This window comes from Molossus molossus, unplaced genomic scaffold (genome assembly GCF_014108415.1).
Source record: "Molossus molossus isolate mMolMol1 unplaced genomic scaffold, mMolMol1.p scaffold_m16_p_15, whole genome shotgun sequence".
In the NCBI taxonomy this organism is placed as follows: domain Eukaryota; kingdom Metazoa; phylum Chordata; class Mammalia; order Chiroptera; family Molossidae; genus Molossus; species Molossus molossus.
In genome coordinates, this window is record NW_023425350.1 from 68,392,294 (window position 1) to 68,410,903 (window position 18,610).

Here is an 18,610-nt window from a genome sequence, read left to right on the forward strand (position 1 = left end):
AAATGGCCTCAAAAAATGAAGAGATTCTATATTCTTGGATTACAAGACAATATTTAGCTATCTATTCTCCATACATATTTATCTACAGATTTAACACAATTTCCATTATAATCCACCAGATTTTTATATCGATACTGATGAGATGATTCTCAATTTTATATGGAAATGCAAAAGACCTAGAGTATTCAAAGAAATCACAAAAAAGAACAAAAATGGCAGCCATGTACTATTTGACTACAGGACTTACTATAAAGCAAGGGTAATGAAGAGTATGATAGTAGCACAAGGACTGACAAATGGATTAAAGGAACAGAATACAGAGCACAAAATAAACCCACACTTGCGTGCTCATCTCACTTTTGCCAAAAGAGCCACAGGAATTAAATAGAAAAAAGGTGTTTTCAACAAATGATGTTAGTATAATCTAATATCCATATTTAAAAAACAAAAACCTCAATGCCTACTTCACGTCATAAACAAAATTGCTCTGAGTTGGATGCCGTAATTATACACAAAAGCTATAATACTGGAGCATTTAGAAAAATAGAACAAGAAAAAAAAACACAAGAGAATATCTCCAGGACTTGGAGTTAGACAAGTATTTTTTTCATAGGACACAAAACACAATAACCATAAGATAAAAAACTGATAAACTAGTCATGATCAAACTTTGATAGCAAAAATATTACTAAGAAAACAGGCAAACCACAGACCGGGAGGAATATTTGCAAAACATGTATCTGAGAAAGAATAGGCTTCCAGAATATATTAAAAATTCTAGCAATTCTATAATAAAAAGACAAAAATACAATTTTTTTTTTTCCTAAATGGGCAAGAGATAGGGAACAGATGCTTCACACAAAAGGATATATGAGGGAACAATTAGCAAATGAAAAGTTCCCTTGTCATCACTCAGCAGGGAAATACAACGGAAACTATATACTAAATATCATTACATATTTACCAGCATAACTAAAATTAAAAAGACTAGCACTACCAAATATGGTGAGATGTGTAGCACCATCATTTTCAAACACTGTTGGCCAAAGTGTAAAATGGTACAAACTCTGGGAAAAGACTCACCAGTTCTTATAAAACCAAATACATCACCTACTCTATGCCTCAGTAATTCCAATCCTAAATATTTACTCAAAAGAAATTAAAACGTAAGTGCAGAAAAACATTTGTATAAGAATATTTATGGTAGCTTGATTCCTAATGGCTAAAACCTGGAACCAGTCCAGGTGCCCAACAAAAAGAGAATGGAAAAAGAAACTGGTGTATTCACACAATGAAATATGTCCTAGTTAACAATAAGTGGGATGAACCATTAACATCTCATAATCATGCCGAGTGAAAGAAGTCTTATACAAAGGGTTTACACTATATGTGATTTCATTAATATAAAGTTCTACATCAGGCAAACTAGTTTATTCTGGAAAAACATCAGAAAATTGGTTGCCTTGGGGGAGCGGGGAATTGAACAGACGGAGTGGGTAGGGGAAGGAAGGAACTGCTGGTGATTTTGATGGAGGTTTGTTTCCATAAACATATACATTAGTCAAATCTTATCAAGCAGTATACTTAAGATCTGTGCATTTCACTGCATATAAATTTTATCTTAAAAGGGAAAGAATGTAAATAAACACTGAATTCTAGTTATTGATACACATACTAAAATATTTAGGGAGAAGTATAAGTAGTCTGCATCTAACTGAAATATATTTAAAAAACGATGGATTGGATGGAGGAAAAATAGACAGATATGTGATTAAACAAGTTTATACAGTAAAATACTAATTGTAGAATCTAACTGGTGATATGGGTGTTTCTATAAAGTTTTCAACCTTTCTTTAGTCTGAACTTTTTCTTATTCAAATATTAGGAGAAATACACTTAAGCTTTCCCAAGGATAAACAGACTTATTTTATAAATAAAATGGAACTGACACCACCAGAAATGGACTGTTGATTAAAGGGCAATATTTATTCATAATATTTGATTTAGAGTTTTTATGTAGTCTGCTTATTTGTAACTATTTGGCTTACTGGATAAATGTGCCAAAAAGTAATTAAAATAATTTATTATATAAAAGATTTAAAGTGTCACAAAGTAATATAGCATCTTAGGTAAATGTGTACCTTATTAGGGTAAAAATGAGGAAAATAATTTTTTAGGGTACTTTGGTATATTTTTTAAAAACTACAATTCCTTGGGACCTTAGGCCAGAAAGAAAAGTTAATCTATGATAAGTACACAATCTTAAAAAGAAAGTTCCTATGTTTTCAAGAGATACTATAATCATCAATATTGCCTTCCTACGAAGTATTTTATAGAATTTTGGAATAGCCCACAAGAAATCATATTTTTATACCATTAAAGACATAACAATATTTATCATATGTACTTACTTGAGGAACATTGCTATCAACCCACTTGGAATTTGGTAAAATATCATCCCACAAAATGAGGCATCGAGCAAGTGTCTTTAAAATGTAATACAGATAAAATTAATTAGAGCAGGCAAAGTTCACAGATTTTATAAACAATGATAATGTTAAACAGAATAATTTAGAATCAGTTCCCAAATGATGGTAAATATGAAAACTAAAATAAGTATATAGTATCAACTTAAGCCAATCATTAAAGTAAACTGAAAATTTAGATTTTAACACAAAAAAGCTACAATTGAGTTGACTGTCATCAAAATTTGGAGAAGCCGGAGAGGCTGTTTTAAAACTTTTCTATAAAAGAAAAAAAAAAAAATCATGGCCCTGTCTACAAAATTTCAAGGCTTTCATAGGCTGAAAACAGACAAGTTTAAACATTATAGAGGGAATAATTTAGGTAATTATGTCAAAAAGTTACTGTCATTAATTATACCCTTAATAGTAATACTATACCCTTACTAAACCTGAAAGCATTCATGAAGCCGTAGTCACTTGCTGCTTCACAGGAGACTTTAAATAATAATGTGATAAGCTGAAATGTTAACTCCAAGTATTACATGTCAATGTGGCTGCTTTTCCAGCATTCCTACAGCTAAATATGGGGAACTTCAAAAGAACACTACCAATTACATGTACACGATGAATTAACAGTAATAGGTTCATTTGAAGAAACGTACATTTGCAACTAAACCTGAGAACCACATAGACTCCTCAATTGGAATGAAAAAGTGCTAAGTACAGTACCCTAAGCAAGAGAAACTCTGGTTTCACAAAGTCCAGCAAATACATGGTGTCAGGAGCTCGAAGCCAATCGGCAATGGACCTGTTAGTGGAAGATATCAATAAGCACACTGCTCAGGAAGAGGCAAAATAATCAAGAAGCCCAAGATAGATTTCGCATTTCTTACCACTCCATCCACTGTCCTAGTTTCTTTGCATACATAGTACTTTACACCCTCAAGCACAACATTTATTACATATGTCTTATAATAACATAAGCTCCATGAGGGCAGATGTCTAGTTTTGTCTTGTTCCAGTGCCAAGAAAGCACTGACATACACATTCATCCAAATAGTAGACGAACAAATAAATGCCTGTTCTTATCCACTTTGTTAATTTTGCAAACATTCACTTTTTCTAAGAGGAAGAATTTACAGTACTGGAAAATTTCTTGAACCTCAAGATATTTTTTAAATTGAAAGACTTAAACAAGGTTTAATATCCCCTCCCCAACTTACATTTCTATGACAAAGGTCTATTTTTAAGTGCCAGCACTAATCATAGGGATTAGAAAGATGGAGTTGTCACTAGGAAAGCTTGAGCTAAGTAGAAACCATTTTTATAAACAGGAACAAAGAACAGAATAATGCTAAGTATTTCTGGCTTCACCAGTCTCACAATGACATACAAAATTAGTGAAAAGCAATTTGGGCATGATTTTGATTGTCAGGGACAGCAACTAGAAAACAGATATGAATGAAAATTGGCAATTATATTGTCAAATATCATTAAAATAGCAATATTTATTATTTCTAGATTAAAATCTATATAATCAATACTACCTGAGAGAATTAAAATCAGGTTGATCTAGCAGATGTGAAATAAACATAATAAGATACTTTAGTTTTACTACTGAGGTTAGAAAGGAAGTCACACTGTCTGGACAGGGGTGGGGTCAGAGACACAGTACCTGTTATTGGTTTTTAAGTAAATCATAGCCAAAGCAAGAGTTGCACCTGGACAAGTTACATCCACATTTATGGTATCTCCTTCCTATCAAAATAAAAGTATATTCATGTAAAAGAGTTGTGAATTATTATAAAATTCTTCTGAATACTAGCCTATACTTAAAATTAACATATTTATAAAAGGTGGTATAAAAACTACTTTTAAGTTATTGCTCTGATTTGGACTTACTTTGATTTGATAACTTGGAGATTTATGTTTCTCCCTGTGCATTCCTGCTTGGAAGCGCCTGTGACCTCCAACCATGTACTGATAAAGCTGCTCAGGCACATTGAGGTCAGACATACCTATCAAATTACTGCCATGCTGGAAAATTAAATAACAGACATGTGAAAGGAAATCTTAGGAAATAAGGTCCACAACACATACCCGTAAAAAACAAAAGAATGAACTAACTTCAAAGTAGGGTATTATGGATTCTTTATTCAATTAAAATAACTATTATTCATGAGTTAATATTCAATTTATTAATAATTCACATTAAAACTACAATATTTCTATGTTGAAGTTAATACTTTCATATCACAAAATACATAAAGGCTTCAAATACAGTTAACTGCACTAACAGTCAAAGAAAATGTTAAGTGTGTAAATGAAACCTGAACTATGAGCATCTGAATTGTTTCATTATGCCTATGACCATATGAGCAACAATAACTAAAATAATAAAAACAACTTATTGAAGACTTACTCTGTTCCAGGTACTATTGTGTGTATAACACTGATTAACTTACTTAATATGACAATTCTATGAAATAGCTACTGTTTTATAGGTGAGGAAAGTGAAGCACAAAGAGTGAAGCCCCAGGTGACAGAGCTAGCCAGGCAGGGCTGGATATGACACGAGGCAACTGGGCTCCCTGATCTATGGAGCTGCTTCACCACTAGACAATAATGTAGTTAAATGATAGGACTCACTGGTCAGGAGAACTCAGGTCCAATTCCCATTATAAAGCTTTTCCATTGAATCGTCTGCCTCTTTAGTTCATGTGTAAATGTGAAGAGCCAAACACCTAGCCATCAACTTGCTTTGTATAATCTACTTTCAGTATAACAATGTATTGGTGGCTCTTCAAGGAACCCACATTCCAGCTGACAGTTACTGAATGAAAGACTTCTGATAATTCTATACCATGCCTGATGGATGGGGTTAAAAATAGGTCAACACAGTACTAACTTCTGTCACAAGCAAACACTACTGTGGCAACATTCTACCAGGCCAGTGAACCACCAGGGGGCCAAGAAAAGGCTATGATTTCTCTCTAGCAACTATTACGGACTCTTCAAGTTCCTCATCGTATACACATTTTTCACTATTTCCTGTTTGTTTGGACTGTAATTCCTTCATTTTATGTCTTAAAATCTTTTTGAGAAACCTCATTCCCTTAGTTCATTCATGAATACTTCCATCTAAACCAGGGAAAATAAACCTGAAAGCCCCACTCTTCGCTACAATTTCTCTCCATTTCCAAACCTAACACTTTGAAAAACATCCAGAAAGAGCTAAGAATCGGTTTAAATCAAGTCACAGTACAGCAGGCCAGTATTCAGAGTCTCGTGTCAAGATTATTCTTCTCAGCACAGAGGTCATCACTGAAGCCTAGGCAGACTGTGCTTACCCCCAAACAGACCATGCCCAGGGCCAAGCCAGCAGCTAAAGAGTAGGACTCTCTGTCGGTGCAGTACTCCATTTCAGGACCAGGGGGCCGTCCTGTGAAAGAGGAAATAACGTGGTTCAAGCCGGCCTTATACAACCTTAATTCATAATTGTTTTAGAGTTAGCTTCCTAGTAAGCTGCATAAGAACTATGGATTCAATGTAAGCCCATTCAGAAAGATATGACATTAGCACAAATGGTGTCCACATCTGTTCACTACAAAATAAACTCCAAAATGATTCTTTTAATTTTCTAATTTGAAAGCAATAACTTTAAAACACTATGAAACTTTGGGTTTGATTTTTGTTGTTAATCCTCACCTCAGGATATTTCCCCATTGATTTCCAGATAGATTGGAAGGGAGAGAGGGGGAGAGAGAAACATCGATGTAAGAGACACATCGACTGGCTGCCTCCCACATGACTCCCACTGGGGCTGGGGACCAAACCTGAAACCCAGGTACGTGCCCTTGACCGGGAATTGAACCCGTGGCCCTTTGGTCTGCAGGCTGATGCTCTAACTGCTGAGCCATACTGGCCAGGGCTAGGTTTGATTTTTAAAAGTTACTAAGAAATATAAAAAAAAATTTTTTAAGGGAGGAGTGCTCAAAAACAGTCTCAATTTTTAATCTCTTATATTTTGTTTTTGCTTTATTATTTTGAAATCCATTCATCAAATGTGGTTAAAACATTTTCAAATACTGATAATGAACAGGATGGACTCTTCCTATAAGTTCTGAAGCACATTAAATACTTTGTTTCCAGACACTTATTTTGAATCTATATAATAATGGGCTGCCCTACTATGGTAGAATTTCTTTGTACTGATCCTAAAAGCTTGACTAGATGCAAAATTTATACTTTTAAAAAGCACCACATAACACTAACTCTACCCTTTAAAGCAGCAAAATGTATTATATATAAAGATCTATCCCTCCAAAAAAAAATTCATATTCCTAGGATTTTATCTTCGGGAAAAAAAATGCAATTAAAAAAAAGAAATATTACACAAAAGTAATCAGTATAATGCTTATGCATAATAGCAAAGAATTAGAAACAACCTGAAAATAAGAAAATAATTAGGCAATTTATAGACTATCAACTCAGTGATATTAAACAATACAAAACCAATTTTTGAAAACATTTATGACAACGATATATGAAAAGGGCAGTATAAAAATACTATGTGCATTTGACAGTATGTAATTATATTAGAGAGCACATGCATAACAATCCAGATTAAATCCTCTATTTATAATATGAAAGAGTGTGTTATGGCTGTATGATATATGGTGGTATCATCAGATACCATTATAATATAGGCACAGAATGTAAATCACCTCGTGGGTAAACAAATTTTCAAGGCCAGTCTTCAGTATCTTTTAAATAAGTGTTTCCCAGACCAACTTATGCTGTTATATATTTTGGTAACAGGAAAATTTCAGTTTTCAGAATAATTTATTTCATCACTGTAACAGACTAAACTGTTCCAATACTTCATGTCCCCACAGTGACAGTACATACACACCCACACTCTCAACAGGGTCTCACAGTGGACATGTGACTGGCTCTGGCCTGGGATCTCAGCTGGCACAATGTTAAGTCAAGGCCTGAACTGTGCTTCCATCATTTGGTTCTCCCTATGCCTTCTTTTGTCACCATATAAGCAGCATACCCTCCCACCTGGGCCCCAGAAAAGGCACCTGGAGCAGAGCTGGAGCAGCAGTCCCACAGGCCTGCAGCCAGAAGCAGAGATACCCAGGCCAATTGTGTAGCTATTTGTTACATAGCAGTACTGTGGCAACAGCTGACTGTTACAATCATTCTAGAGAATAAAGTATCTTCAACAATATATCCTCAAATATCTGTAGAAAAGATCCTGAATAGGATAGAACAAGACATGTAAGTATGTATCTAAACTACTGCCCATACTAACAATGCCAATAGCATCTCCACTGGTCAGGAAAAGATGACAACACAGAAAAAGCATTTCATCAACATACCCATGAACATGTAGAGGAGGAAAGCAGGAGTCTATCACTTCCATTCTCTTGGAAGCACTTTTGTTCAACAGAATAAACACTGTTTTTTTGGGACCAAAATCATCAACTTGGAGTTTTAAGTGCAGATCACTGCTAGACATACATTGCCTGGCAGAGACCCCACGGGGCAGGACAAAAGCAGGTTCACATGTGATTGAGATCTCAGGCCACGTCATTAATAAGATCACTGGAACTCAATACGGAGCTGGGGAATTAAAAATGAAGACTAGCCCTGGCTAGTTTTTCTCAGTGGTTAAAGCATTGGCCTGCAGACCAAAGAGTTGCAGATTCGATTCTGGTCAAGGGCACGTACCTTGGTTGCAGTTTGGTCCCCGGCCCTGGTCGGGATCATGCAGGAGACAACCAACTGATGTGTCTATCTCACATCGATGGTGTTCTCTCTCTCTCTCTCTCTCTCTCCTCCTCTCTCCCTTCCACCCACTCTATCTGAAGATAAAGGAAAAAATATCCTCAGGTGATGATTTAAAAAATAAATAAATAAAAATGCAGATTAATAACCTGCACAGTAATACCAGCCTTGGAAAACATAACATGTAGTTTTTTTTTTAGTAGGAAGATCATTCTATCCTCACATCAGCTACTATTTTTTCCTTAATTTTAATAATTTTACTATCATTCTTACTTTGGTTCCTATGGAGTAGAAAATGTATGCTAATAAAGACAGCACTATTGATGCCATACCTATTTCAGCCAGCAGGACTTCCGCAGTATGTCTGTGAGCTGTCCCTTGATATACAAGGCCAATGCCGACCACGGCAGCCACCTGGACGTTGTGAGGAACATCAAGTTCTGTGGACGTTGGGGGTAAGAGGGCAGGAATGTGGATGCTAAGCAGCCGTGTAATGGACATATCCATGGTGCCCAGTTTAGCAGCAGAAACACCAAGGAGGAGTCCAATGCTTGTCATTTCATGACCCTAAGATAGAAAGGAGGCAGAAACAAGTTACCACCAAAACAGATACAAAGTTTTAAATAAAATACTGCCTACCAGTACTTTCAATAAGTGCTTTTATGTGACAGGCACAGTGAGAGGAACCAAGAATACAACAGCAAACTACACAGACAAAGTCTTTGTCCTAATGAAGCTAGGGCCCCCTAATGGGGAAAAAAATGTCAAATTAAAAACATTCCAATATATTATTAAAAAGTAATGCATTGAAAAAGAACAAAGTAGTATGAAAGAGTATTTTAAAGGTACCTAATTTACATTAGGAGGGGCTGAGGAATTACTAGAAATATCTAAAAAAGTAAAATCCACAATAGGACCTGAAGGATTAGTACAAATTAGCCAGGAAAGTGGCAGAAAGGGGGCTACTCAACTTCAGAAAGGGAACAAGAATGTCAGGCAAGAGAACATATAAATGGCTGAGGTGATTCAGAAATAAAACCTCATACTGATGATCAAGTGACAAGGGTGCTGAGACAAGCCAATGGGAAAAGAACACTTTTTTCAAAACACAGCACTGTGATAATGAGAGCCACATGACAAAGAATAAAGTTGCACCCCTTCCTTATACATGAAAGTTACTGTAAATGGATCAGAGAACTCAATAGAGGAGCTAAAACTAAACTCTTACAAGAAAACATAGGTGTAAATCTTTATGACCTTGAATTAACCAATGACACCAAAAGCATAGCAACCAAGGCAAAATGGGTGAACTGGACTTCGTCAAAATTAAAAACTTTTGTGTTTCAAAGACACCATCAGAAAGTGAAAAAACAACTGGAAGAATGGAAGAAAAATGTGCAAATCTTTTATCTGTTAATGGACTACTATCCAGAATATATAAAGAATACAACTCAAAGCCTGCTGGTGTGGCTCAGTGGATTGAGCAATGTTCCATGGACTGAGAGGTTCCCACTCCCTCCCTCACCTTCACTCTCTCTAAAAATCAATGGAAAAAAAATTCCTCAGGTGAGGACTAATGAAAAACTAAAAATAAAAAAATAGTTAGTCCCCATGGTTGGAGTGGGGAGCAAGAGGAGAGTGGTACAAAGTAAGGCTGGAGAACTGAGTAGGATCACTTAGGCTTCTAAATGTACATTCAGAGCAACGGAAGACCATTACATAGTTTTGACCAGGGAAGGGATATATTCCAATTTACACTTTAGAAAAGATTACTCTGCCTGCTATAAGAAGAATGAATTTACAGATATAAGAATAAAGAAGAGCAAATAGAAGCATTAGCAGTTACTGCAACAGCCCAGGTGAAGCACAGTCCCAGGAGTTGGGAGCATGAGTCCTCACCTTGGTCAGGTAGTCATGGATGTTGAGAGTAGCCAGCTTAGTGAGGTGCCCATTCAGGCCCAGGGCCATGAGGAAGCCAGCATACTCATTGGCTAACTCAGCATGCTTGGGCTTATTGTAAACAATCCAGGCTGAGTCGATCTGGGAGGCTGGGGCTATCTTTAGGCCAGCAGCAACACCATTATGAAAACTGGCCCAGCTTGTCATGTTGGGAGGCACATCAATGTTTCCACTGTTAAGGTCAACTGTTGTGTTCCGAGGAGGGGCACGCCCTATTTCAGGAAAACACATTTAAAACTGAGAGAATAGAAATTTACAAAATCAAAATTATTAAATTTAAATTTTTGAGAACAGACATTGCTTTTTCTACATTTGAAATCCTTAATAATATTAGGTTACCATGAGTACTGAACTTTTATATATGAGTCAAACTTGATGCAAGGTGGAAAAACCTTAATTGCTAAAAATAATTCATTGTTCTTTTTGCTAAAATACATGGGGCTATAAGATAATTGATACCACTTTACTTTATACAGATCTGATCAGCATACTCATTGCTTTAAAATCTTTCTTTTAAATAGAAGGAAGCTTATTAAAAAATAAAGACGAGCATCACAGTTAAACCACATGAACAATAAATTCCAACACTGGTTGGTGACACTGACGTTAATTCTAAATATGCCACATCATATTTTTCTCAGGACATAAAGTGAAAATGACATTTTAAAAAGAAACAAAGACTTTTACAAATTTGCTCTACCTTTTATCTATATGTCTCTCTCTATATGCAATATAGATATCTAATTATATGCTATTGTTAACAACACCAAATTCATTCATATACAGTGCTATAAAAAGCATGATTTTATAGACTTGAGTAACCAAGTGAAACATAAGAGAACTCACTAAATGAGTGGTCAACGTATTTAAGAGCAATGTAAATTCAATGGTTATGGTGTTCTTTAATTCCCTGAGTCTGGTTTTGACCTACCCTATGTATAGGCAAATTTTCTTTTTATATTTTTAATATTCTGTATTAGGTCATCATGAATGTTTAAAATAACGATTCTAAATATTGTATAAACTTACACAGTTTACTAGAGGTTTGAAAACACGGTTTTAAAGGACTTCTGGAAGTTATGTAAAATAAGTTTTAAATAGATGCATAATGTCTTACTTGGAGTTTATGTACATGTATACATACAGAGACACCAACACAAAGTAAAATATACGACTTTACCATTCAATTTTTGTACCTAAAAGCTGATTCAAATGTTGGTGTATGACAGCACTACAATGGGTTACAAGTTCAATGGTTTACAATTATACTCTTATTACTTTCTCAAAAAAAGGTACAGAGATTAATAATAAAAAACAAGTAAACTTACCAGAACAGCAATTCATCATAGACATAACACATAATATTTGCACACAAAATAAAATAAAAGGCAAATGGTAAAGCAATAAGAATTCAATGTATTCTTCAATAAGAATAACAACATACAAAAGTACCATAGGACTATCAGTGTGAGAGTTAAGGGACTACTTTTAAAAAATATTTTTTTTCTGCCCAGCTGGTGTGGCTTAGTGGATTGAGCATCGTCCTATGAACTGAGAGGTCCCAGTTCGATTATCGGTCATGGCACATGTCTGGGTTGTGGGCTCAATCCCCAGTGTGGGGCATGCAGGGGTGGCCAATTGAGGTTTCTCTCTCGGATCTATGTGTTTTTCTCTCTCTCTCTTAAAAAAAAAAAAAATCAATTATTTATATATATATATATATATATAAAATTTTTTTGCCCCTATATTAATTTATTATTAAATAAAGATTTTTTTCTTAGGAGGCACCCACCAGAATGGCTAAAAGAATAGAAGTTTGGATTAATGTCATAAACACATTTTAAATCATACCAATTTAACTAAATGTATTTTTTAAAAAAGAAGGCAATGATTCATGTATTTACTTAACACCCAAGTATCACCACCCAGATTTAATCCATCTTAACATTTGCTAATTCTGCAGGAGATTCTTTTCTAATCCAAGCTTTTTCTATGAAAATCTTAAAATAGTTGAAAGACTTATAAAATAAACACCTATATATCATGCCCTGCATCAAGATTCAATAACTGTTCAGATTTTGCCATAGTTGTTTTATCTCTGAGAGAACAGGTAAAAGAGTGAAGGTCACTCTGCTTCCTGTGCCTATCAATAAAACAACAGCTCCAGACCAGGTGTGGTATTGGAGATGAGAGTGGGTTCTTTATCCATCTGGTCTCATTTTCTGCACATTGTTGAAAGCACAGTTCTCTACAAATCTGATGGGGACCCTGGATTTTTAAAATCATGTAACTTGAAATATGCATTTAAAAAAATTTTTTTTCCTTTATTGATTTTAGAGAGAAAGTGAGAGGGAAAGAGAGAAACATCGATGACAGAGAACACTGACTGGCCACCTCCTGCATACCCCCCACTGGGGATTGGGCCCACAACCTGGGCATATGTCCTGACCGGGAATCGAACTGGTGACCTCTCGGTGCATAGGTTGACGTTCAACCACTGAGCCACACCAGCTGGACTTGAAATATACATTTTATACAAATCTCATAAAACCACAGGCACTATGCTTTAAGGAACTTTCAAATGATAATTTTGATGGTTCATGATTGTCACCTGTAGAACACATTCAAACTAGTATCAGGTGAATGGGCACTCTAAAACCCATTATAATCAATAACACTGGGAAAGGAGCAATCTCGTATCTGGCAGAAGTAAAAGTTCATGCATCCAATCAGAAGGGCAATGTGACAATTTGCTGAACCAGAGCCTTAAAATCTTGCTGTCCAGGAGTTCTACTTCTAAGCAATTCCTTAAAAAGTAAGACAAATACACCCTAACATATATTTATAATAGCAAAAAACAGTAATTTCCAATAATACCAGGTTGTTTATATAAATTATATTCCATAACATGAAATAATCAAGAAAAATAAAAATAAAGTTGATTAAAAATATTTGTATAGCCTGCAGGTGTGGCTCAGTGGTTGGGTGTCAACCCATGCACCAAGAGGTCACTGGTTCGATTCCTAGTCAGGGCACATGCCCAGATTTTGGGCCAATCCCTAGTGGGGGACATGCAGGAGGCAGCTGATTAATGTTCTCTCTCATCGATGTTTCTCTCCCGCTGCCCCCACTCCCTTCCTCTCTCTCTAAAAATCAATAATTATGTTTTTAAAAATGTGTATTCAATACTTACATACATAGATACATATACACAACTGTATACATATATATGCTAAATACAGAAGGATGCTCACTATACAGTAAATTTTTAAAATAATTTCTAACAGAGTTAAATTTTCTGATAATTAAACAAATATAGAATTATAGAGTAGAGAAATAAAAGTTGGAAACGTGTACACCACAATGTGAACTCTAGCAAGTGGGACTACTGAAAAGTAAACATATTTTGTTTTTGTACAAGGATCATATATTCATAAGACATAAGACATTTTTAAGACTAAGTATTTTTACATATTATACTTTAAGATTACTTAAAGTTCAGTAATCTTACTGAACATTTTATGAACTTCAAAAAGTTCAAAAATTGAACTTTTTGGGCGCCAATACTTGGGTGAGTGTTAAATAAATACATAAATCACTGTCTTTTTAAAAACATATATTTAGTTAAATTTGCATGATTTAAAATGTGTTTATGACATCAATCCAATGTTACCTTTAACAATAATATCTTTCCAAACTTTCCAAAGTGCCTTCTGTATCTTAAAATGGTCTCATTAAAAACAAAAATTGGTCATGGACTACATTCCACTTCCCTCAATGTTTAGTCTGATTTGCTATTTGAGCAGCGACAACCACTAGAGCAGCTATTAACAATAGGTAAAACCACTGGGGATAAAAAGAGCATTTTTATTTCCTTTCTCACTGAGCCCAGAATGCAACATACCAGTCAAATTCAACTTAGGAATAGGCAATGGTTCCGTTGGAACAGGATGGTATGAAAACAAGGTAAACATCCCTCGTCCTACTGGAAGAGCCATAGTTCGCTGGCACAACTGGAGCAATCTAAAATACAAATTAAAGCCAACATATGAAAAAATTTTAAGCAAAAAAACTGAAGTGCAATCTGTAGGCAAGTATTTCAAAAGCAGGTGTGGTGTGTAAGATAAAGTGACATCCAGGAGATCCATACAAAGATGTGGATGAATCATCCAAACATGGTTATTCTCACTTTATTGCTCTCTCTCCACTCAGACACTCTAAGGGGAGACCTAATTCCTTTCTTTTATTTCCTATGTGCTTTGGAAAAAAACCAGCTGGGGTAGCCCAGCCAGACTGGCTCAGTTGGTTGAGAGTCATCCTGTGTACCGGAAGGTTGTCTCTGTCTATCTCTCTCTCAGCATGTCTCCTTGGGTAAGGATTGAAAGGAAAAAACAAAAACAAAAAACTCTAAACCAAGCCAACTCTCCCCAGGTATCCAAAATGAGAACCCTAAAGTTCTACTCTACCTGTTGCTAACCCTCTCATAGGAAAACAGTATACTCTGGGTTTCCTCATGGTGTTATTTTCCGTCTAGCTGCCCTCAACCATCTGGGTTCCTCCTCACATCCTTTTCACCAATGGCGATTCAGAAGTGCCATATCTGTGGCCTGTACACAAGGAAGGAAAGGAAGGCCCTACACTGAAGGTGAGTGGATTTCATGGTGTCTCCAGGGAAAACATAGAATCAGTTTCCCTTATATGACACCTAGGACTTATAGGAATGATAGACAGCATTATGTATCAGTGATGTTCAAGGTTTAAATGGCTTCTATGGGTTACTTGTTTCTACATTAAAATAAATCACAATTTGATTTTGTTAAAACAAAACAAAATCAAATTGTGAAAGAAGGGGCATTATAACCAGGAATCACTTAACACAGTTATATCTGAAGACACACAAATATCCCTTTGGAGGCTAACATTTTCTCTGCAGACAAAGCTATTCACAACATGCTCTCTCCCTAACTAAACACACTCACAGCTGCTTTTCTGGTTCACTGGTGAGGAAAATTTTGGTCTCCTAAGATTCTCTGGGAACGCTGCCTCACATTAATTTAGAATCCTGGAAATTCAAGGCCAGAAGGCAACATCCCATAGCATTTCTTTAGCAGAAATCTTACATACATTCCGCATTATTATAATGAAAACAATACTGTATCCTTTCCATTTATGATGCTAATGATTACAAGATGCATCGCTATTTCATTAAGGTACTAGGAAAGAAAAAACATCGCCATTTAAACTACACCACCTACTGACTCAAAGACATTCTGATTTCAGAGATAGAAAAATGTTAACAAAAATGAGCACCACAAAATGATGTTTGTTCATAATGACTGACTTCACTGAACTTCACTATGCACTGGGCAGAGTTCCCAGCATTACGTAGCAATAATTCACTTGATACACAGAACAACTATGTGAGCTTACGAATGCTACACTCATGCCTCTTCTTATAGAGGCACCAACGGAGGCAGCAGGAGGTTAAGTGATCCAAAGTCACCAGCAGATATTGGCCAGGCATAGCTCAGAGTCCATGCTATATACTATGCTCTCACTTGTCTCTGTCACTCCATTTCCTCACTTATAGTGACTAACAGTTGGGTCCATATGGGGAGGAAACAGAGATAGGGAGATTATAACTGACTCAGACCTTCAGCAGCCTGAGGCTAAGTGTGGATGGTCCTTCCCTAGGAGTAGTAAGTACCACAGTAAGTAAAGAAAAGAGAAAACAGTGGTAGAGATGACAGGTAGTGGAGACCAGACAGATAAAAGAACTGAAGAAAATTTAAAAATCTAAATTGAACTATCAACAAAACAAAAAGACAATCTACTGAATGGGAGAAGATATTTGCCAATGGTACATCTGATGAGCAGTTAATATCCAAAATTTATAAAAAACTCATACAATTCAACACCAAAAAAACACAATTAAAAAATGAACAGAGGGCCTGATTAGACACTTCTCCAAAGAGGACATACAGATGGTCAATAGACATGAAAAGATGCTCAAGGTCCCTAATCAATACAGAAACGCAAATTAAAACCACAATGAGATAGCACTTCACACCTGTCAGAATGACTATCATCAAATCAACAAACAGGTGTTGGTAAGGATATGGAAAAAAGGGAAACCCGTGCACTGTCAGTGGGAATTTGAACTGGTGCAGCCACTGTGGAAAGCAGTATGAAAGTTCACCAAAAAATTAAAAGTAGAACTATCTTCTGACCCAGCAATCACATCTGGGTATATAGCCAAAGAAACCCAAAACACTAATTAAAAAAGACACATGCTCCCCTATGTTCACTGCAGCGTTATTTCCAGTAGCCAAGATATGGAAGTAGCCCAAGTGTCTATCAGTAGATGATTAGATAAAGATGTGGTACATATACACAATGGAATATTACGCAGCCATAAAAAAGAATGAAATCTTGTCATTTGTGACAACATGGATAGGCCTAGACAGTATTATGCTAAATGAAATAAGTCAGACAAAGACAAATACCATATAATTTCAGTTATATGTGGAATCTGAAGAACAGAATAAACAAAACAGAATCAGATACAGAAAACAAACTGACGGTAGCCAGAGGAGAGGGGGTGGGGGTTGGGTGGAAAAGGTGAAGGAATTAAGGAGTATAAACTGGTGGTTACAAAATGGTCACAGGGATGTAAAGTACAGCACAGGAAATATAGTCAATAATATTGTAACTATTTATGGTGCCAGGTGGGTGCTAGAATTATTGAGGGAATCACTTCGTAAATTATGCAGATGTTTAACCACTATGCTATATATCTGAAACTAATATAAAATAAATTGAATTTCAACTGTAATTGAAGAAAAAAAAATTAAGTTGAATTATCCCAAGGTAACAACTCTAGAAGGTCAGCCATGTTACACTGATTACTATTGAATCTTACAATTTATCAAGGGATAAATGAGGATTAGTGATGTAATAAAGAACATAAGTTTTAGAGAGTGGCAAAGAGAAGGCTTATACAGTATTACCTAGCACTATTAGAATTTCTAACGGAAGCAAGAAAAAAATACTAGTATAAGTTTAAATTACACTAAAAACAAAATAATACAAAAAAATTCAAAATATTTTCCTGATCAAGAAACCCAAGAATGAGTTTAGTGTTTTCCTTTATAATTTATAAATTCTTAAGGTAACTAAGAGCAAAATGGTTTTAGGTTCACTTTTTCTAAATAGCAGACAGCTATATTTCATGAGGAGGAGAGTCTGAAATACAACACCTTATTAAATGCCAAAATATATTTAAAACATATAGATTATTAAGCTTGGATAAATACTTAAAATACATACTTTTAACTTTAAAGTATCTTTTTTCACATTTTAGTGTTAAAGTACACACACACACAGACACAAAACCATTACCTGTTTTCCTTTTCCTCAATGAACTCGTGGTCACTGAGCTCAGGGTACTGCACCACATTAACACGGACGGGATGTGCACTTTGAAGGAGCCTCCGCACATCTTGCACCCTTAAATCTTCACTCCATATGAGTGACATAACCTCCTGATTCATGTCGTTCATGCCATCATCTTCCTCCTCAGTCTCTGTTCCTGAAGGAACATCTGATGAGAGCACCTGAGTAACAGACTTGGTTGTAGTGACAATTTACAAACCAGTCAACGCACACTGACTGACATGAGCACGTCCAGGATGACACATCTGTCCATCAACCCAGAGAACTATGTATTCGAGAGCAGGCTGTCCGGGATTCCCTATTGGTACAGGACTCTAACACAGAACTCTCTTTTACAGCACAATTAGATTGCCCACTCAATATTCTTTATTGAGCCAAGAGAAAAAGTTTAAATTTAAGATGAGTCAGGAGGAGGATTCTTTTGGAAGAAAGGGTCTGAATAAATTGAAAAAATCTGAACATATCCTAACATTTTGAAAAGGAAACACATATCATAAGTGAAATATGACTCCTCCCCCTTTATTACTTAAGAACCCACGCTAATTTAAATATTATCTTTCATTAGTATAAGCAGAAAAGAAAAACATGAGGAATATGCACCAAGGGTTGGAGGAAGCTGAGGAATACTTTCTTCCTTTAGTGCTTTAAATACAATGGATCATGGCTGTTTTTCACTTTTGTTTATAAGTATGTTCCAGATAATAATGTCTTAAAAGGGAAGGGACTGAATGTAACAAAACAAATGAAAAGGGTTCATTCCTTGATGATCATTCTGTCCTCATAAGCTCAGCATGTGCTTAAACATGAGCCTTCCCAGTCTAAGTAATTCAGACTTCAACAAAGATGTGAATAGCATGAAATCTCCTTTTATCTCATAACTCTTTACATTATTTTAACAAAAGATTAACTCCTAGTTAAAATGATATCGAGTT

The 18,610-nt window shown here is 35.6% G+C and overlaps 1 protein-coding gene across 5 annotated transcripts in view; it reads right to left on the bottom strand.

Annotated features, from left to right (window-relative positions):
* Nucleotides 1-18,610, bottom strand: part of ANAPC1 (anaphase promoting complex subunit 1) — a 99,217-nt gene that overhangs the window by 34,235 nt on the left and 46,372 nt on the right. For all 5 annotated transcript variants that reach the window (XM_036262476.1, XM_036262475.1, XM_036262478.1 and 2 more), the window contains 9 exons: nucleotides 17,625-17,839; nucleotides 14,128-14,246; nucleotides 10,164-10,435; nucleotides 8,597-8,831; nucleotides 5,816-5,907; nucleotides 4,368-4,502; nucleotides 4,141-4,223; nucleotides 3,195-3,273; nucleotides 2,412-2,486 (listed from right to left, as the gene is read on the bottom strand). In XM_036262476.1, the coding sequence (XP_036118369.1) occupies nucleotides 2,412-2,486; nucleotides 3,195-3,273; nucleotides 4,141-4,223; nucleotides 4,368-4,502; nucleotides 5,816-5,907; nucleotides 8,597-8,831; nucleotides 10,164-10,435; nucleotides 14,128-14,246; nucleotides 17,625-17,839 (1,305 nt within the window). The remainder of the gene's footprint in view (nucleotides 1-2,411; nucleotides 2,487-3,194; nucleotides 3,274-4,140; nucleotides 4,224-4,367; nucleotides 4,503-5,815; nucleotides 5,908-8,596; nucleotides 8,832-10,163; nucleotides 10,436-14,127; nucleotides 14,247-17,624; nucleotides 17,840-18,610) is intronic.